The 21,944-nt window shown below is 39.7% G+C and overlaps 1 protein-coding gene across 1 annotated transcript in view; it reads right to left on the reverse strand.

The window, feature by feature from the left end:
• ASXL3 (ASXL transcriptional regulator 3) overlaps positions 1-20,748 on the reverse strand; it is a 187,866-nt gene extending 167,118 nt beyond the window's left edge. Inside the window, exons 1-2 of the mRNA XM_061130910.1 lie at positions 20,537-20,748; positions 20,224-20,470 (exon numbers count right to left, since the gene is read on the reverse strand). Coding sequence (XP_060986893.1) covers positions 20,224-20,470; positions 20,537-20,748 — 459 coding nt within the window. The remainder of the gene's footprint in view (positions 1-20,223; positions 20,471-20,536) is intronic.
• Between the last annotated feature and the right edge of the window lie 1,196 nt (positions 20,749-21,944).

The raw sequence follows: 21,944 nt of genomic DNA on the forward strand, positions 1-21,944 counted from the left end.
ACACACACACACACACCAAAATGAAATACAATAAAACATGCCATCATCATCTCTAGAGACACTTATCCTTTGGTTTACTATCGCTGAGGAGGGGAGGGTGGGAAATATCTAATTTATTTAGAAATGACTTACAAAGGAGATTAACCCTTGACTTTTTTTTAATCTTCATTCAAAATGCTAGTTTAGTCTACACAGAAATGACCCTTCCCTATCCTATTCCAGTCATGTTATCATAAGTCAGAGTCCATGGAAGTAATTATGGTCAACATTGTATTTTGTTTCTTTTTGGTCGCTGCTTTATATCCAATTACCTGGCACATGGAAAAACTTGTACCTAATGAATGAAAACACGATAAATAAATGGTAAGGAAGAAGTGATGTATTAGACTTCTTGTTTTGTGAACATACTACTCTCTTTTGAAAAATACCCTTCTCTACCTTGATTTTAATGGGGAACATTCTATTTCTGTAGATACTGAAGTTTTGTTGTTTAGTCACTATGTTGTATCTGACTCTCCGTGACCTCCTGGACTACAGCCCATCAGGCTCCTCTGTCCATGGGTTTCTCTGGGCAAGAATACTGGAGTGGGGTTGCCATTTCCTCCTCCAGGGGATTTCCTGACCCAGGGATCAAACCCATGTCTCCTGCATCTATTGCACTGGCAGGAGGATTCTTTACCAGAGCCACCTGGGAAGACTCTCCATAGCAGAATGGCTATTATGAAAACTTACTTCTTTTTCAGTGGTAACCCCAATTCTCAACCAAATAAAACTCAGAAATTCAGAGTTAGTCCTTTGTCAGGCATGCACTTTGATCATCCAGAGACAATAGTTAAAAGATTAAACAATTGTATAACATTAGGAACTCTCCAGGCAAAGCTATAAGTAATTCTCACAATAAAAAGTCTCTACCCAGAACTCAACTCTGATGAATAATAGTCAAAAGAATTTCTGAGTCCCAGGCTTCAGAAAGAGGGCCAACATTTAAAAATATGAAGCAGGTACACCAATATTTAATGATATAACCTACAGGCCTTCTACAGACCAAAGGTTTATGTGATATGTGCTTTCCTGTCTGTAAATGAAATCATGCATAAAAATCTACCATAACTATTTATACTAAAAGCCAAGTCAAAGATCTCCCACCAGATTTATTGTACTCAAGTAATTAAGATATAATTAAAATATCTCCAACACAATTTACACTAAATACATTCCTGGGGCAATTACTTTAATATTCTACTTGATTCTACCTACCTTAAAATTAGCCAAGTTTTCCAATTTTCCATCCAACCCTCCTTTCTGGTCCTGTTTCTTAAACCACGTGCCAGAAAAATGAAGGCCATATTTATCAGGACACAAAGCAAACAGAACTGGTTTCAATCAGCCCGTATTTGTTGATATGAAGTATAGGCTGAGTCGCTTTAAGGAGGCAATGGAACATTAAAACTTACCTTTGCCAACAAAAGATTCTTTATGAAATCAGATAGTCCCTATTTGCTTTTTAGCCTTCCTCAGTCCTGATTTTACCAGCTGAGTTTTGCATACAACCAGGCTGCAAGCTCATTATACCATAATGCCACCTTTAGATGTCAGAATGAAGAAAAACGATTAGTTCCAACATGATCAAAATTTCTATCCCTTTGAAAGAAGTACAAATAAGAGTTACCTATTAACCAACTCTAAATTAGTGCTTTTATGAAGTCTCAGTTAGATTTTTCCCATAAGTTGTGAATATAAATTAGGCCAGATGTTTTTCTCCTAGATTCACTCAACTATGGGCAGTAGATATTAGGCTCAAAAGGATTCAAATTCTCCCTGAGGAAATGCTCTGTGGGAAAAGTTTTGAGAGTTCTGCTAACTACCTTGACATTCAGGTCTTAAGCACTAACTACACCTGCTATCAGGTATAGAGAACTGACAGAAGAACAAACTCTGGTATATCCTAGTAACCTGGTACAAAGGAAAGATAAACACAAAATGCATCATCTCCATATTACTGGGAAATCATATGAGAAGATGAAAGTCTACTTTGTAACCCTAACAATTCAATCATAGCCTTGCGTATAATAATTACAATGAAGTAGTACACTTCCATGTAAAGGCCAAGAAATTTTGAAGATAAGGAGTTCATTGTGAAAATCAATGTCTCCTACAGATAAATTATGCCATAATGAAAAATAAAATTTAATATGTAAGGGACTGTGGACAAACAACTCCACTGCTATTTGAGCAGATGACTGGTAGAAACATCTAGAAAATCTGGTTTTGCGTTTTTGCTTCCAAGCATGGAATAGACGGGGCTGCACACTGGCAAGTCGAAGGGCTGAACAAACACTGCTCGTCTGGTTTAAGATGCATATGGTCAACACATTCCTTGGGTATGAAAATCTGCAGGCTTTCAAGACAAGTTTTCTTCATTTTCTCCCCCTTTCCCTACATGAAAAGGTAGGGCTCAATGGGGAGTCTGTCAGCTGTCAGGAGTTTCTGTGTGCTGTATCTAGAAAAGAGTGAAAACTGGTGGGAAACGGCCGGAGGGTGACCGAGCCCTCAATGGACGGGAAATGGAGACAGGACGCTCTGAAACAGACTAGGAAATATAATCCCTTAGTGGGGGCACTCCTTTCCACCAGCTCTCCTCTAGGCCAAAAGAGAGAGAGAGAAAGAAAAAGAAAGAAGGAGGTGTTATTACAGTGTCTGCTTTCCTCTTCTCAATGGTGTGGAAATCTGGTCATACCTTTGCAATGTGAAACACACTTTGTCTGAACTTGGGAACCTGAACTTGTTGAAAATGTCCAGGTGCCCTTTTTCTATCTCTCCAACTATCTTGGAACTCAATTCCTTGTTAACAATAATTGTTTTACTCTTTCTGGTTAGAAATCTGTCCTCTTGAGTAGACAAATGGAAGAAAAAGCATTTTTTAAAAAAATCAATAAAAAACATAAACAGAATTATCTTAAGAGAGAATAGAAATGAATTTTCCTTGCAATGAAAATCCTCTATTGGTTTCTGGTTTGACAAATATAAAAGATATTTTTTACAGGAGAGGGTGATTTTACAAAGCAATTTAATGTAATGAAGAAGTAAATAGGGACTTAACCTTGTTTGTTTTACTTACCTCTTAAGCACGTAATTAAGCATTTAGTGTCTCATAAACAAAGGGAAAGGGTGGCCTGGTACAAAAACATTCACTGTTGCTATCAGAACTGTATCTGTCAGGAGGCAGGGATACAAAACAGTAAAAACCAACCCCCAAATCTTAGTGGATTAAAGCAAATGCCGATTCCTCACTCGCATCTGTATGTCCAAACCAGAAGCAGGGTGACTGAAATTTCATCTTGTTACCAGCTTCTGTGATTAACACATTCAAGAAAGAAAAAAGCTGAATCAAACCCTGGCTAGCGGGAACAAGACCATGCACCTGGTAACACCTACTTCAAGGGGCAAGAGGAGCCACCCTGTGCCAATCTACTGCCTATAATGAAAGAGCCAGTCAACCGTTCATTAAAAATGAAGGAAGAAATTTTAAAATATAATTTAGTAGAAAACTATCTTTTCATCTCTTTGAGTCTCTCCAACACAACTGAAAACACAGCTGACTCTTGAGCCACATGGGTTGGAACTGCACAGGTCCACTTACAGGCAGATGTTTCCACAGTAAGTACTACACCACCATAGCTGGTGGAGTCCTCTGATATGGGACCACAGATGAAGGGGAATTGAGGGTAGGGAGCACCCACTCTAAGTTACACAGATTTCTGAATGTGCAGATGGTCAGTGCCCCCAACCTCTGCAGTGTTCAAGGATCAAGTGCTTACTGAAAACACACAGAAACAAAATTAAAGCACTAAGTTTTATCAAAGTCCTACTATTGTTCCTTCATCATTCATTTTTCTGGATGATACCTTTAATGTGCTTCAGGTTGCTTCTTTCTGAAAAGCTGCCTGTGGCTATCATCTACAACAGGAAAATAAGACACAATTCATGAAAAGAATGGACTGGGAAGACTAATTTTTAATGGGCCTCCTTCTCCACTGAAGCTTTTAATGAATGAAAATAACTTTATGAAACTTGCATTCTCTACCAATAAGCTGAGCTCACTTAACAGTGAGTTCTGGAACAAGGAAAAATAAAACCATCATTAGGAGACTAAAAGGTAATGCAATATCTGTATCTGCGCATTGATTTTTGTTTTTCCTACTGACAGTCCTTCGATTCCCATTTAATTACTAGTACTTGGTTTGTGAAGACAGCATTAGCTAAAAGTGATAAAAACAGATATCTAAAAATTGGAGGAAGGATGAGAACAGGAGTCAGATAGTATTTTTGTTTATACTTAATAGTGTTTTATTTTTACTTTTCTCATTTCCTCGTTAAAGATCCTCGTGGGCTAAACGTGTTTATCTCTTTATACACAGTAGCATCTCTTCCTAGAACAGACCACGAATAAACATCAGAAAGCTCAGTGCCATCCACCTTCATCCAAACTGAAAAGGTATGGTTAAATTTCCACAAGGCTAAGAGAAAGAAAAAGAGAGAAGGAGAAGAAGAAATTTTCTAAGCACAACTTTGTTTCACTTAAGTTCTAGAAGAGAAATGCCGTCAAATGAATAAATCAGAGGTGACAGTCATAAGATACAGAATTGTACGAAAAACAGGGAGTCACCATCTTATGCTGATCTTTTCTCAATATTCAGAGAAATGAGTGTGGGTTTACACTAGGGAGAAGAAAAGTTTGCTCTCTTTCATTAAACTAACATTCTCTTAGGGTCACAATTGCTCCTGTGAAAAAATCTTGGCATTTAGTCAGTGAATGAAAGTATTTACTTGCATCCAGAAAGAACCTGGAAGCCTCATCCAGAATTACATATTTTGTGAATTCAGGTCATGAATGGTGCTAAACTATAAATATTATATAAAGACCATTCATATAGAGTGCTATTTAAAGAAACTGGTCTGTGAGGAAAAACAGAACAGAAACTATCCATTGTAACATCTAGCCTCTAAATCAGGAAAGTAAGTTCCAGAGGAAACGCTCCAAAGAAATCTTTAGAATTTTTGCAATGGCTGTCTTGGCTTTAACATCTTGAAAATGTGAAACAAATAATCATAAAACTAATACCAGGAAGAAGGAATAAGAAAGTATCTAACTTTAATATGCTTAATGTCTAGAACTCTGAGCATGGGCAGACATGGGTTTTAATCACTGCTCTGTTACTGACTGGGCTTCCCTGAATGCTCAGTTGGTAAAGAATCAGCCTGTAATGCAGGAGACCTGGGTTCAATCCCTGAGTTGGGAAGATCCCCTGGAGAAGGGAAAGGCTACCCACTCCAGTATCCTGACCTAGAGAATTCTATGGACTGTATTGTCCATGGGGTCGCAAAGAGTCACACATGACTGAGAGACTTTCACTTTCTTCTCCTACTGACGAGCTTAGCAAGCTAATTCGCCCTCTCTGAAAGCACAGGGAATGGCATGTATAACTTGTTTTTCTGGCATACTTTCTATCTCCCTTTTATTGGTGCTTTTGCATAATTTTCTTCTGCTCCAAGTCATTGCTTCATGGTAATCCATCATGCTACCTGATCCTGGCCACTGCTGTTGGTGAGAGATGAATCAACAGTCAAGTAGGACAAAATAAAGACTACCCTGAGAGGGCATTTAAAATAACAACAACAATAATAAAGAGGAGGAGGAAGGAGGGAAAGTGGTTCTTTTTATGCTTGGAGGATGCAAGTCTGGGGTGCCAATGAGCATCTTATCTTGACCAAGACTTCTATCAGATATCGGCTGCAGTATTAAGCCAAGAAAAAAACAAAGATAAAAGATGGAGAGAAAGCAAATATTTTGATGGCAGTCTCTATATCTCTACACCCACTTACAACTGACTGACTTCCACCCTTGGATTTCTCAGTTAAGTGGGACTTGCTGCTTAAACTAGTTTTCTCTAAATGTATTTCACTTGCAACCGAGAGAAATTAAACTGGCACTCTAAATCTCAGTTTCTTCATTTAAAGAAGATGGACTACGCTGCAGGTTTGCACTTAGGATTAAACAATACAATGTATATAATCAGTTAGTGTGCTATCAGGCATGTAAGTACCCAATAAGCATCATTAAAAAAACTCTTTATTAGCCATTTTTAGTCATTACTTTAGCAATAGTGATTTTAATTATTAGTTACTTTAGTAATAGTAATATTTTATGATATCTGATACACAAAGACTGTTCCATCATTGTATCAGATTTCTATACTCTCAAAAGGAAACTGTGACATCAAGTTGTAAATATTTTGCATGCATGCTCAGTCACTAAGTCATATCCAACTCTTCGCAACCCCATGAACTGTAGCCCGCCAGGCTTCTCTGTCCATGGGATTACTCATGCAAAAATACTGACGTGGGTTTCTGTTTCCTTCTCTAGGGGATCTTGCTGACCCAGGGAACAAACCCATGTGTCCCACATTGGCAGATGAATTTTCTACCAGGTTACTACATGAACCACTAGGGAATTCCTTATAAATGTTTTACTTACATGTATAAAGGAGATTATTTACTTTGTAAATGTTTCCAATCTGTGTTGTAATAAATATACTGTACAATTCTTCTCTTGGTTTGTAAGTCACAGAAAGCCTTTATGAAGTAAGATACATCATTGTATCTTAGTAAAATCAAACATAAAAGATTACTTTTATGTTACTGAATTTCTACTACACGTTTCAACTTAAAATTTACAGAAAAGTATCTCTTGGGCTCCAAGGGTTTTTGGGGTTTTTTTTAATGTTAATTTCCCAAAGGTCAGGTTCCACATTTTATCGTATTCACAGGATACCTAACATATTAATGGCAGGAACTGAATATTTTTTCATTGCCATTAACTTCAACAAATTATCCCAAAATAATAAAGGGGGCTAGTGAATTGACAGTACACAAAGATTTTTCAAAACCTATCAGTTGTCCAACTGAGTCTCAGAAAATCAGATCCCTTCTCTAGGCTGTACAATGACAATTCAGCAATGAAATGGAAATAAATAAGACATAAGTTTTATAGTTCTACAGATCTCCTGAAAACTTAAAAAAAAGTTAGCTATAAGAGCTCCTCTGAAAAATCTTCTATGACTCATTCACTTTACCCAACTAAAATCAGCACCCTCTTAACCTGATATAGTACATCAGGTACTCAGGAAACAATTATAAACAAGAAAGTAAACAAGTAATTATAATAACCTTCCCAACTATGAAGTGCTTTGGGGACATACAAAAACTTCTTAAAGGAGGCTGAAATCTGAAGGAAATGTTAAGAATTTACCAGATGAAAAGGAATAGAAGGGGAGGGAGGGAAGATTCACAAAGAGAAGGAACATGTACAAAGTTGAGACAAAATATGGGGCAGTATGATAAGTTCAAAGATCTAACAGTACTTTTATATTAAGGTGATTAAAATGCCAATGGTAAGAGAATCAAGCAATGAAACTGGAGATGTATGCAAAGGACAAACCTAAAGGACCCTGAAACAAGGGGCATGATGCTCTTAGAATCATGGGAAGCTACTGCAAGGTATTTGAAAAAGAGATGTTTTATGCATTCCCCATTAGCAGCTCCAGATTCACTTTTTACCCTTCTCTATCTTCACAAGCCAGATAATCACAATGGTGTGATCACTCACCTAGAGCCAGACATCCTGGAATGTGAAGTCAAGTGGGCCTTAGGAAGAATCATGATGAACAAAGCTAGTGGAGGTGATGGAATTCCAGTTAAGCTATTTCAAATCCTGAAAGATGATGCTGTGAAAGTGCTGCACTCAATATGCCAGCAAATTTGGAAAACTCAGTAGTGGCCACAGGATGGAAAAGGTCAGTTTTCATTCCAATCCCAAAGAAAGGAAATGCCAAAGAATGCCTAAACTACTGCACATTTGCACTCATCTCACACGCTAGTAAAGTAATGCTCAAAATTCTCTAAGCCAGACTTCAGCAATACGTGACTGTGAACTTCCAGATGTTCAAGCTGATTTTACAAAAGGTAGAGGAACCAGAGATCAAATTGCCAACATCTGCTGGATCATCAAAAAAGCAAGTGAGTTCCAGAAAAACATCTATTTCTGCTTTATTGACTATGCCAAAGCCTTCAACTGTGTGGATCACAATAAACTGTGGAAAATTCTGAAAGAGATGGGTATACCAGACCACCTGACCTGCCTCTTGAGAAAACTATATGCAGGTCAGGAGGCAAAAGTTAGAACTGGACATGGAACAGACTGGTTCCAAATAGGAAAAGGAGTATGTCAAGGCTGTATATTGGCACCCTGCTTATTTAACTTACATGCAGAGTACATCATGAGAAATGCTGGACTGGAGGAAGCACAAGCTGGAATCAAGATTGCCAGGAGAAATATCAATAACCTCAGATATGCAGATGACACCACCCTTACGGCAGAAAGTGAAGAGGAACTAAAAAGCCTCTTGATGAAAGTGAAAGAGAAGAGTGAAAAAGTTGGCTAAAGCTCAACATTCAGAAAACTAAGATCATGGCATCTGGTCCCATCATTTCATGGCAAATAGATGGGGAAACAGTGGAAACAGTGTCAGACTTTATTTTTTTGGACTCCAAAATCACTGCAGATGGTGATTGCAGCCATAAAATTAAAAGATGCTTACTCCTTGGAAGGAAAGTTATGACCAACCTAGACAGCATATCAAAAAGCAGAGACATTACTTTGCCAACAAAGGTCTGTCTAGTCAAGGCTGTGGTTTTTCCAGTGGTCATGTATGGATGTGAGAGCTGAACTGTGAAGAAAGCTGGGCGCCGAAGAATTGATGCTTTTGAACTGTGGTGTTGGAGAAGACTCTTGAGAGTCCCTTGGACTGCAAGGAGATCCAATCAGTCCATCCTAAAGGAGATCAGTCCTGGGTGCTCACTGGAAGGACTGATGCTGAAGCTGAAAGTCCAATACTTTGGCCACCTCATGCGAAGAGTTGACTCATTGGAAAAGACCTTGATGCTGGGAGGGATTGGCGGCAGGAGAAGGGGACAACAGAGGATGAGTTCGCTGGATGGCATCACCGACTCGATGGACATGAGTTTTAGTAAACTCCAGGAGTTGGTGATGGACAGGGAGGCCTGGCGTGCTGCGATTCATGGGGTTGCAAAGAGTCGGACACAACTGAGCAACTGAACTGAACTGACTCAGCTTCATGACCCAGTAGGCTGACAACCATGAATTTTCTCAATGGAAGTCCTCTGTCTTCTGACTTATACATGGATTCAGCCTTAGGATGCACCAACTGGAGATGAGATGGAAGGAGAGTGGAGTCAGAATGACAATGAGCATGCTTCTCCCCCTTGCAGGGGTGAGAGATGGCACTGGCTATGTTTTACTTCTGATCCTTCTATAATCAGAGCCCACATCTCTGTAGTAACCACTCTCTGGTCTCCTTGGCCCTTCAAGTCTAAGGCTAGTAACATCCTTCTGCTGGTGATAGGTAATATCCCTGATTTGTCTATCTCTTGTTCTTTTCTTTTATTGTGCCCTAACTTTCTTTAATCACCCATTATAAGATCATGCCATCTGTTTCCTATAGCAACTTAGTCAGGCTCAAGGGGATAACATGAACCAGTTCTACCTTTAAAGAAGCAGCTGTGAATGTAATAAGGAGAATGAGTCTGAGTGGAAGCAAGTCTGGAGTCAGTAAAACCACTTACAAGGTTGTTGTATCAACTTAATGAGAAGATGGGAACTTCCAGGCACTAACATTAACTGGCACCTTCTAATGTCAGACACTGTACTTAAGTACCTTATGCACGTTATCTTATTTAAATATTCCAACCACTCTGTAATGCCATTATTCCCTTTAATAGACAATTGAACTAAAATTGAGAGATGTTAAATAATTTGCCCAAGGTCAAACACATAGTAAGTGGCAGAAATGAGCCTCAAACATAAATCTGCCTGACTTTTAGGCCTGTCATTAATCTATATTCTTTCCCAAACCCATACACTGCCTGAGTCAAGACAAATTACAGTGGAAATGGACATGTGTAACATCTAAAGACAAGGATTTGAAAATTTGAAGAAAAGGAAATAAAAGTGGCATAACTCAGTGATTATTGGATAAAAAGAAAAAAAATACATAAAGGTATTAATGATGACAAGAAGGTTTCTGGTTTGAGGAACTACAGAGAGGATGATGGCTTTCACAGAGAGAAGAAAAATGGGGAGCAGAATTGCTGAGAGCAGGAGGTGGAAAGAGGTGGGACATTCAGTTTTAATCTTCAGTTGCTTTACTGCCACTATGAATATATAAACATAGATGCTTCCACTACAGTGGTGAAGAGGCCATATACACCTTCTCATCAGCTTTCAGCAACTAAGGTATAGACTTGCAAACTAGAGTCTGACAATTAGATGCATCTGCCTGTGAATTTGCCTGGAGAATCCCAGGGACGGCAGAGCCTGGTGGGCTGCCGTCTATGGGATCACACAGAGTCAGACACGACTGAAGAGACTTAGCAGCAGCAGCAGCAGCCTGTGAATTTGACTCTTGAGCCTTGGATGCAAAGACAGAGTCGACTATAATACATTCATATGATATGCTGGGAGCAACAGCAGTGTCCAATGTCAGCACTAAGTCACAGAGGTGACCATTACTGTGTTAGCAGTGCCCACAGCCACAGTCCAAGTAGACTGTTCTTGCAGCATGACTGTGTGTATTTCTGCTGCTCATCCTCTATTGATCTCTGCTGATTTTTCCAACCTTCTTTTTTTTAAAGATCCTTCCTGATGACTATATAAACTACTTAATGGCCTCCAAAAAAATCTCATTTTCTATACTTAAGTTAGCAAGAAGTGGTTTCTGTTGCTTGCAATCCACAATTCTGATCAGCCAAGCCAGCATATTCACTGCTGTATCCTGTTCCATATTAGGGAAGTCCTTTCCACATTGTATTTAAATCACTGCTAACCCATAAATTAAACTATCAGATGCTGTGGGAACACTTAGAAGACTTCAAAGAAGTCATGGCCTGCTAGGGACACAAGACAATATAAGTTCTATACCAAAACATGATTAAAATTTTAAAGTATAAAAAGTTTAAAAGTTTAAAAAGTATAAAATGTTTACTCTTTAAGAAAAGTATGGAAAGGAAATGGCAACCATTTCCACTATTCTTGCCTGGCAAATGCCATGGACAGAGGAGCCTGGCTGGCAACAGTGCACAGGATCACAAAGAGTCAGACACAACTGAGCAACTAAACACAGGCTAGAAAGTAAACTCTAAATATCAAGCATAACAACAGAAAGACAAACATTTAAGACAAAGCATTAAAACTTCATGACTTCAAGGATAAAGAGAACATGTAAAAACTATAGATACAAAAAGCATATTACTTCTTTAAAAAGTAACAGTGAAACTCACCACAGACAAGACATTACAACCACTGATTCAAGAACATAATGAAGAAACATCTCCAAGGTACTAAGGATAAAGCAACTGTCAACTAAGACTTTTATAACTAGTTAAATTATCACTCAAAGGTGAGAGCAACATAGAATATCTTAATTTTCTCCTATCAAGTTTTTCCATTTATTTTCTAATGGAAGATGAGCTGAACTTTGTGAGAATAAAAATCTTTTTGCATTATAATCCACAGATTTGATGGATAATACTTCCTAAAGGCCAATGTTGATCACTTTTGTACACCTAATCTTTTTTTTTTTGGACACCCAATCTTGACTACATTAAGATTAAAATTATGAGAACAGGGAGGATTGGGGGAGAGGGTATGGATGATTAGGAAGGATTGGCTACTAGTTCACTTTTTATTAATTCTTATAACTTCATATAAGTCTTCATAACTACCTTAAAACACAAAAGCTTATTAATCAAGTTTTTAAGGGGTGGACAAAACAAAAACATTTCAGAAATGCAAAGCCCCTGAACCCAGAGACCTTCAATTGATTTTTTTTTTTGTTTGTTTGTTTTTTTTTTGTTTTGTTTTTTAATTTTTATTATTATTATTTTTTTTCCCCAGTGGGTTTTGTCATACATTGATATGAATCAGCCATGGATTTACATGTATTCAATTGATTTTTTTAAAAAGCTGTTAAAGGAGGCAATTTAGAGTGAATGCAATATAAGAAATAAAGTTGAGCATGGAAGTCAATAAAATATGTTATTAATTTATGTCATATTAAAAATAACTGCTGTGTTTTAAAAGAATTTAAAATAAATGTAAGGAGGCAGAAATTACTACATGATGGGAAGGTTGGTGTGATGTATAATGGATAAAACATGTTAAATTCTTGATACTATTAGGGAAAACACTCATATGTAACTTTTAAAAAAGGATTTCTAAAGTTAAAATGAGTTTCCCATGACCTGCTGAACTTTAACTTAAAGGTAATCACAAAACTCTAAGTAGAGGAATGATTAAGATCAAATCTGTTCTAGAAATTTAATACAGCTTCACAAAGTAAAAATTTGGAAAACAAATTAGGTTCAGAATTAGTTGGAAGGTCAGCACTCTGTAAAACAGAGAATGAAAAGAGGAGGAGTTAAATGTGAGCTATAATTCGAATTTCCACCTTTCACAGATATTATTTATGCTCATACAGGTAAGTGCCCTCCAGACAGGAATGATACCCTTTCCTGTTGTGCATATTTGTGGGAGGTTGTCAATGAATATTTAACTGAACTGTATGAATTTCATTTGGAATATACATAATGCAAGGAGATAAACAATAAAAATCATTAGTATAAATCCAAATTTAAAGAAAAAATCAAGGCTAGAGTTCTTGTCATGGGATACCTGCCACTGAAGTGGGTGAGACTGCTCAGAGAGGAGAAAACTGAGAATAAAAAGGAGGAGGGAGACATAATTCTGAGATATAGCAACATGAAGAGGGAAACAGAGACGAGACCCTACAGCAAGCAGGAAAGAGCAACAGTGATGTGAAGAAAACAAGTAAAATATCCAAAGAGTTTAATTCAGAATGTTTAATTGAATTTCCAGAACTGACTCAAAAGAGATTAAGAGGACCAAAGTAGACTAAACAGGGAATTCAGGAACGATAATTTCTGATTGTGAGATTTTGAAGATATGACAACACATGTTGTAAAGGAAGGAGATTTTGTTATAAACAATTTTTCAAATAATGACTGTCTGTTGTGTGTGCATGGTAAGGAGGGGGAGGAAGGGGAGGGTGTTGGTGGGGCATACAGAGTCCTGATGGTCCAGACACGGACTTAGTTCTGCAGTCGTGTCAACAAGGTTTCGATACATGCACAAATTACATGTGTAGTCATTTATTCCGGAAATTAAAAAAAAAAAAAAAAAATAAGAAAAACCAACAGCCTCATTATATATCATGTCTTCTTCATGACTAAGCTGAAAAACAAGCCCAAAGACCCAATCTCAATTTCTAATTTCTTGAATTCATTAAAACAGGTTTCACTACATGAAAGTTAACAAAATCCTGAAAATGCCATCTGTCCTCTGAATAAGATGAAGAGGGTCCCTCCCATTCCCTTTGTTAAGTCATAAATCATACACTCAGAAATCAACTGTTGGATTAGTAAAAAAAAATTAGAACATGTGCCCCCAAAAAATCAATTTTGGAATTATTTTAAAAATCATTAAGTTTTTCATGGACTAATGTATGCTACAAACAAACCGATAATAAACAACTGTTATCATAAAGTCAATTATACATCTATATACTTAGACAAAAACCTTACAAGTTCTAAGTTTGTCCATTAAGTATAAATTCCACTGCCTTGGAAAATTTCTCAGGTTCTAAAAGTTCCACCGAAGCTAAGGTCTTAGACGTCATTTAAGTTGTATATTGCAGCTATTAAAGTCAGTGTTCTGACAAGCCCTTTGGCTCTAACCTCAGGGCATGAATTTGCCCTAAAACTACATAAGAATGTGTCAGAGGGCTACATGTCAATCAACCAGGAGAAGTGCCTATTCCCAATTTGGTGTTGTCAGTTGCTGACATTAAAACCAGCAACAGTTAATTGTTACCGTTTCAAGTGGGACTAGGGAGGGAAGAGAAGAGATAGGTGTCTAAGTTCAGGCAGATAAAGCTGTTAATTGCTACCCTTTTATGTAGATTTGTTTTATAATGAAAACAATGTGGCTAATCATATAATGTTTCTATTTGTTCCCCAAGGGCTCTTCAGGGAAAGTTTCTGTCAGGGCTAGATTTCCACAGCTACCAACTGTGCCAGGACAAAGGCAGAACAATCAAGGCTCTCAGTGCTGGCAAATAGCAGAAAGTCCTTCTATAAGATGCCCCCCCTCCCAGTCCCACCAGGAAGGAGCCAGGATCTGCTCCAGAGGACCTCAGGGGTGGGGGAGAGTGTATTTTAAATTATGAATTAACAACAGCAGCAGTAGCCGCCATGCAAAGTTTTGATGCTTAAAAAAGGGGGGAGAGAGAGAAATGAAAGACAGGCAATCTGAAAGGTGGTCAGTAAGTCTGATGGTGGCTTGCATCCTCTCTATGCCTCCACGCTACAAATCAGTTAAATTTACATTAGTTAAAATGCTTGTATTACTTTTAAGATATCAGACAGCACAGAATATTTCAAAGGACTTATGCCAGCCCTGCTCCTTAAAAAACAAGGTGAAGATACTGGACTCATCATTAAACCACACACTAGGAGAATGAGTTACTGAGCAAACCCCTGCTACCCATGGATCTCAAGGGAGTATATTCGGCAAATGAGTGCTCTGCATACGTTTTCTACAAATGCTATGTATAGTACTTACTAATGTTTACTTTTCCTCATTTGGAAGACTATGTCACAGAACAAAGTTGTGTTTTTTTTTTTTTTAATAAAATATTTCTAACATCAATTTTGGTTTTAGATTCTCCAAGTGACGGAGTTCCCTCTCTATAAGGAATAGTAATTTGGGAGTATGTATGTATACTCTGTGTTTCTACTACCCCACTACCCCATCAGCCCCATGCTACAATTTACAATGTCCAACTATTTTAAAATGACTTTTTGAACCCCTCTCCAATTGAGTCACAATCTAATTTTCAACTTTACTGCAGTGCAAGTTCCCCTCAAGTCTTCTGAGATTTCTAGACTGGCCTGTTCATTGTCCCCTGAATACTTCCTCTCACCTGACACCATACCTTTGTCCATATAGTTCTCTGTTCCTAGAAAGTTTCTATCATCACCTGTTTAATCTTACTCATATTCCAAGGACAAATCAAGCTTCACTTAATCCAGTAAGCCTTCTTCAGTCAACTTCTCCCTTCTGTAAATCTATAAACTAGCACCTCTTGATCATCCATGTGATGCCCATGGATGGTGTCTGTCTGATCAGTCACCCTCCAGGTTCGCTCATCTCCCCCTCTGAACTCTACACGCCTTCAGAATATAAATTTGTATCGCCCCTGGCATTTGACCCATATGCTATGTAGGAGTCCTCAGAACATTTAGAGACCAAACTTCACATTTCCAGTGCATTTCAGTGACATGTTAAATGATTACATTATTAAAAATTAAATTTAATTACTGTATCAGTTTGTTGTTCTGTGATGAAATTCCTTTACAGGTATAACTCTACAAGTCTAAAAGCTACCATATGCTCATCTGCGACCAAAGAATTTGTCAAAGAGAAAAAAAACTTGAGAAAGAATTCTTAAAATTCTCTTTCATGTCAGCAGGAAATAAAAAATTAACAACCTATACACTGCCCCAAGTTCACATCCCTCATTATTTCAAACACATTTTCCCCCCCAACTTGAAACTCCTTTTTTTTTTTTTTTTTTTTTTTTTAAGAGAGGCACAGAGCTTGCTAACTCTTTTCCATCTTTGAAATTGCAAAATGAAAATTTAGGTTCCATATCTGAAAGAAAGATGATGATATAGACATAAAGAAATGATGCTATGTGTGAATCACAGAAAACAGCTGAAGCAAGCCAACTGAAATGTAAGCTATTGAAAATAAAATTCCATTTGCCAAACACATCAGCCAGCCTCTTAAACCGGTGAGCACTGTCACAGTTACGCTCATGCGCACCTTTGGGGCTTACCCCGAACCACAAGCCAAAATGTTCTCCGCTGTTACAAAGGCCTGGTCCTAACCTAAAATCTAAGCACCACTAACACAGTGAGAAAATGCCAAAAGCAAGACCAACGCGCTCTGCTCTACACTATGTTCATCACCCCTGAAAAATTACATTTATTTCTAAAATACAAAAACAAAAGGCAAGGCAATCTGTAAATGAACAATTATGAATTCTTTTCTGGTTTAACAGCGACCATTACCATTCAGTTTTATTTGAGAAAAACCCTAACAGTTTATTTAGAATATAATGCATTATGCAAAAGAATCTTCACTGTGCAAAAGATTCACACAGATTTCCTTTAATTAATAAACCCCTACTTAATTTTTAATACAGCATGATTTACAAAAGTTCAATTTACTTAAAACCTTCAGTAACTCTGCTAAGGCATAAAGGAGTATGTGCCTGCTTTTTTCCCAACAATGAGGCAAATCTGCCATTAAAATTTTTTTCCAAAGGTCACCTTGAACCCCACCCACCCCCCCCAAAAAACCCACTGATATTCATTATCTGTGTGAATGTATCTAAACCACAAGCAAATAAATCAGCCATGTTACCAAGCACAAAGCTATTGAAGATTGTTAAGATTTATTTTCAGGTGCCAGTGAGACTAAACAAAGATTGTAAAGAACAAAACAAATAGAAGGAAACTCAGGGAACAAATTAATACATTGAACCATTATCTTAACAGCAGCATTCCCTATAGAACAAACTGATGAAACTATCAAAAAGCACTTCTCAAAGCAACAACATTTTTGCATGTCAAAAAAAAAGAAAGAATTAACCTAGACTAAATATATAAATAACAGTATGTTCTGTGTTAAGCCAGTAACAAAGAAACCCCTTAGTGCAGTAAAACAAAGTCCTGTCAAATCCCCATTTTTTACAAAGAAGCATGAAGATCCTTTCACAATGGTTTAAACTGTATTTATAGTAACAGAGTGAAGACTTGAGATAAAAGTCAAAAGGATTAAAGTCAAAGCCCCAGCTCGACATGAGTTATGGTTTTGATTTTTATACTTATTGTGGGCTACAAATATTAAGACAGAAGACACTTCCATGTGATTGTGGGATCCTCTGAGACTCTACAACCTTAGACGAGCAGATAAAACAGATGAAAATGCATCTGGTTTGGGAGCAGACTCCATATTAAATGGCCCTGCGCTAAGTAACAACCACAACTGCAGAAGGCCGAGGGGGAGGGGGAGAGGCTGAAGGCTGAAATTTCTGCAATTGATGCAGGGCAGAAAGAAAAAAAAAGGGGGGGGGGGGGCAAAGATGTCATATTACTATTTTAAAATGGCAGCCTGTTAATAATCACCACATTCCTGAAAATACAGGGGAATTATGCCACCAGTCCTTCTTTCCTAAGATAAACAAGCCCACCACATCCAAACAGGACATACTTCTATGAGAAAATTGGTGAAGCTTGATAGCTACATCTCCATCTAAAACAAAATCCCTGGAGCTGCCACTCAGTTTACAGATTTGGATGCTGGATACTTTTCTTACAAAGAAAGAAAACCAAAATTTTGTTGTCGAAGGGAAGTTCTCAGTTACTCTGGAAAGAACTGCTCTTCCATATACATTTTTCTTAAAAATGAATACCAAGTTACACTTCAATATAAGCTTTTGGTCTCAGTTCAAAAAATCTATTTTGCATTTCCTCTGCCCTGATATCCTTTCGTTCAAGATAATCACATGCAAACACACATACATACACACCAGTAGGATGTATATATGTACATATATATATACACACATATATATAGATATACACACATATGTATGTAGATATATAAAAATATACATGGCATATTTTCAAAGATTATTCTTAATGTTAATTTGGATACTTTCTCTTTAGTTCATATATTGCAAGAACCACATACTGAGCTGCATATTTTCTATCAATCTTTAGTCTTTAGTTTTAAAATCAGACATCTGGTTTAACATTTGATGGAGAAAAGGCTAAAAATTCTTCACCACCACCACAGCAAAATCAGCAGTGGCAGTGTGAAATATAAAATAGGACTTCTATCACAGAAAGGCACACACAAAAAAAGGCATTTCTTTTTCACTGAGTATAATACTACCACTTTTAAAGAGTAAAAATATTTTTCATGCAAGTTTGGAAGAGAGTTTGTCTATATGCATTCACATAACTATAAAGAAAATATGAAAAATTGTCACTATTACCCAAATGGAATCATTTCTTCTTTTTTACCAAATAAGTTAAAAATGATCATAAGTCACTATTATAAATGGCAAATTTCTGAAAAAGATATTTACAGTAACAATTATTTGCTACTTTATTCAGTATTTTATTTCAACTGTCACATTTTGAATACATACACATTTGTACAACTACCAGGGGAAAAATAACTTGAACCAAATTGAAAAATTACCATAACTACTAGTTCAATATGTCTGGTTAAAACAGAGACATCTGGTCTATCATTAATTCTTTTGTGTTGATGACTCCTAGTGTGTCTTTTCCCATCAATGAACTTTGCAAGAGGAAAATGAAACTTTTAACAAAAAACATGTAACTCTGAAACCTATTTTGAGATTTATCACTACAAGACAATTAAATCAAATGAAGTGTAGTACTTTCAAGAATAGCAACATATACTGATTGAATACAAATGGTGAGCTTTAAATTCCATCAGAATACTGTTATTTATTAAGAATTCTCTGCAGGCAGATATAGCTAATTCATGAACCATTATTTTAAAATATTTATAAATCAACTCATTGTTCACTTGTTTAAAATACATACACTGAAGCTCTATAATAATACTTGACTGCCACTCCAAGGAAGTGGAATAATGCATTTTCAGAAGCGGTGCACACTCCCCACACAATCCTGAATTAATGGCTGAGCAAACAATAAATAATCTACTCTCCTCTAGCAAAAATCCAGTGATAACATCAATCTGGCATTTACTTAACACTTCTTACTTTTCACATATTCCTTACAAATAAGTTCACTCTCCCAGATGCAGTTCATTAGAGAATGACTATTACCTGCCCATTCATCCACGGAGACTGAGTGATTTAGCGATTAACAGGACCGCAGATGAAGAGTGAAATCATAGCATACACTATTACAAACTAAAAATGAATAAAGGGGCCCGGCCACTTCAGCTACCAATAACTAGACTGCAATTAAGAAGGACTTCTGTCACTTCTGCGCAGGGCAATAGGGCCAATTATCTAAAACCCTTTGCCAGAATCCAGAAACAAACCAGCAAGGCCCTTCAACCAAACTCAGATAATTACTTTTGACAAATGTTCTCCTTGAACATGATGTAGTTACTCAAAAGCTTAAAAAACAAAACAAAACAAAACACAGTTATAGTAAAACAATCTTTACAAAGTCAACCCAGTAACATATCCTGGGGTTTTCAGCTCCGCGCACCCCCACCCCCACCCCGGCTGCATGCAGTCTGCTTTCTTTTGGTCAATTTATAACAGATACTAAGTTGGTGAATAAATATTTAATTTATGCAACCGAAAGCCTGAAAGGCTAAGCTTCAAATGTAATGCCTTACATTCCCGTGAGACACGCTGTACAGAAATATCCTTTTAAAAAAAGACAAAAAACCGTTTACAGCTGTCCGTTAAAAGAAGATGAAGGAAAAAAAATAGAGAAACCCACACGTACACAGACATCAAACCAAAGACGCCGACGCCCCTCTGCCAACCAGCATTTCTATAGAGACATTCTTTCGCTGATTAAAACGTAAGCTCCGAAAGGTTAAAGAAAAGGAAAAGCAGCGAAGTAACACCGCCCAGGAAGCCAGCAGCGAAACACACCTAGCTGTACACTCTTAATAACCCCCCACTACAAATGACACTGACTCAACTTCACGGAACAGACACACACACCCGGACACACACACTCACAAATGGCACACACGTGCACGGAATGTACACACAAACATCGGGCTGAGCACAATACCTACAAACACCAGGGAACTTGAGCCACACAAAACCTGCACGTATCAGTGTGCATACATAATGCACACGACACGGCACACAGAGGCGCCACGACGGAGCCCACATGCAACACGCCCCACAAGTCCGGGTCGGACACACGCCGGGCATGCACGTGTGAAATGTATGCACTCACAAACGTCGAAACCCACACAGACCGTGCACGGAGAGTTATCGATGGAATTCCGGGGGGTGGAGGGGCCGGGAGGGAGTGGTAATTGCCACACAAAGGTCTCCGGAGCGGCAGAGCGAAGAGGAGCGCGGCCGAGCGCTCGGAAATTCCCCGGCGGAGGAGGCACGGCCGAGCCCCGAGAGCGAAGTACCGGGAGAAGTGTCCCGGGCGGTCCCGGGCGCAGCGGGCGCCGGGCTCCCCGAGATAATCGCTGTGCCCCTCCGCGCGCGCACGCACGCACACACACACACACTCACACACACACACACACACTCACACACACACTGGGGCCCCCGGGCGAGCCCACTCCCGCAGAATAACAAAGAGCGGGAGCCCGGCGAGCTGGCGGCGGCTCGGGCTGGAAGCGGCCGTCTCCGCCGGCGCGGGCCGGCGCGGGGCGGCGGGCGGGGGGCGGTACGTACCAGGCGGGCAGCCTCGGCCCAGGTGCGGTCCTTCTTCTTCCTCTTGTCTTTCATGTTTGCATCTCATTGATGGTTCTGCTGATGACGTGGGGGATTCCACGGGGTGCTCGGGGTTCGGGCGCCGAGACAATGACCCAGTGACCCGGTGACCCGCACTCGCTCCGCGGGGGGAGGCGCGCGGGCGGCGGGTGGGAGGGATGGAGCGAGGGGGTGGGGTGGGCTGGGTGGGGGCGCGCGGGCGGCGGCGGCGGCGCGCGACGGGCGGGCCGGGGGCGGGGGCGGCGGCGGCGGCGCGGCCGGGGCCGGGCCGGAGCCGGGGCCGGGGGCGGGGGCGGCGCCGGCCGGGCTCGCTCGTGCGGGGCTTGCACTGCGCCGCCGCCGCGGTGACAGCTCCGGGGATGCTCCGCTCGGCCCCGCTCACAACAATACACTCTGACGTCACGGGGAATGGCGACGCGGCCGCACACTCGCCGCGCTCACACTCGCCGCGCTCACACTCGCCCTCTCTCGCGCGCACACACCCGCGCACACTCGCCGCGCGCCCCCCACTCCAGCCACGCCCTGAAACCCTCGCGAGACCCCTGTCCCTCCCACCCAGACTCCGAGCCCCTCCGGGCGCTGCCCGCTCCGCGCAGGCCGAGCCTCTCCGGCCCGCTTTGGGCCAGCCACCGGGAACACGCGGGCCTTCGGAACTTGCGTACGAGTCCGCTCCACAACTCGACGCCTCTGTCCTGTGCGCTCACACACTCATTCTCTCTCTCTCTGCACTGCTCCCCTCTGCTGGACTCCTTTAACCCTTTTCCGCTGGGCTAGGTAGATTCCTAGAGCCTGCAAGGGTGGGGCGGGGGCGGCGGGGGGAAGCCTCTTCTGATATAGAACTAATACTGAAGGCGCAACTTGACACAATGTTGAGCCCCTACATCATCTAAATCAATGTGAGACCAGAGCGCGGTGGCCGTGGATCAGTGCCGTGCGGTGTCTTAGCAGTAGTTATTTTTTAATAGTGTCCAGTCATCATTCTACAGCGTAAAACATGATGAGAATCTAAACAACTGCTCAGCTAACGCTTGTGTATTTCAAAATTGTAATGGCCAGGTTTGGGGTGCGTGAAGAGTTGGACTGTTAACCTTGCTAGAGAACTACCAAAAAAAAAAAAAAGTGTTAAGCCTTGAAAGTTTATTGTAACCTTTCCAACTTCTTAGATCGCTGGTGAAGTGTTTAGGTCAGTAAAGTTATTGTTACGCCAAGAAAGAAATGTCTCTG

Source organism: Dama dama, chromosome 27 (assembly GCF_033118175.1).
Source record: "Dama dama isolate Ldn47 chromosome 27, ASM3311817v1, whole genome shotgun sequence".
Taxonomy (NCBI): domain Eukaryota; kingdom Metazoa; phylum Chordata; class Mammalia; order Artiodactyla; family Cervidae; genus Dama; species Dama dama.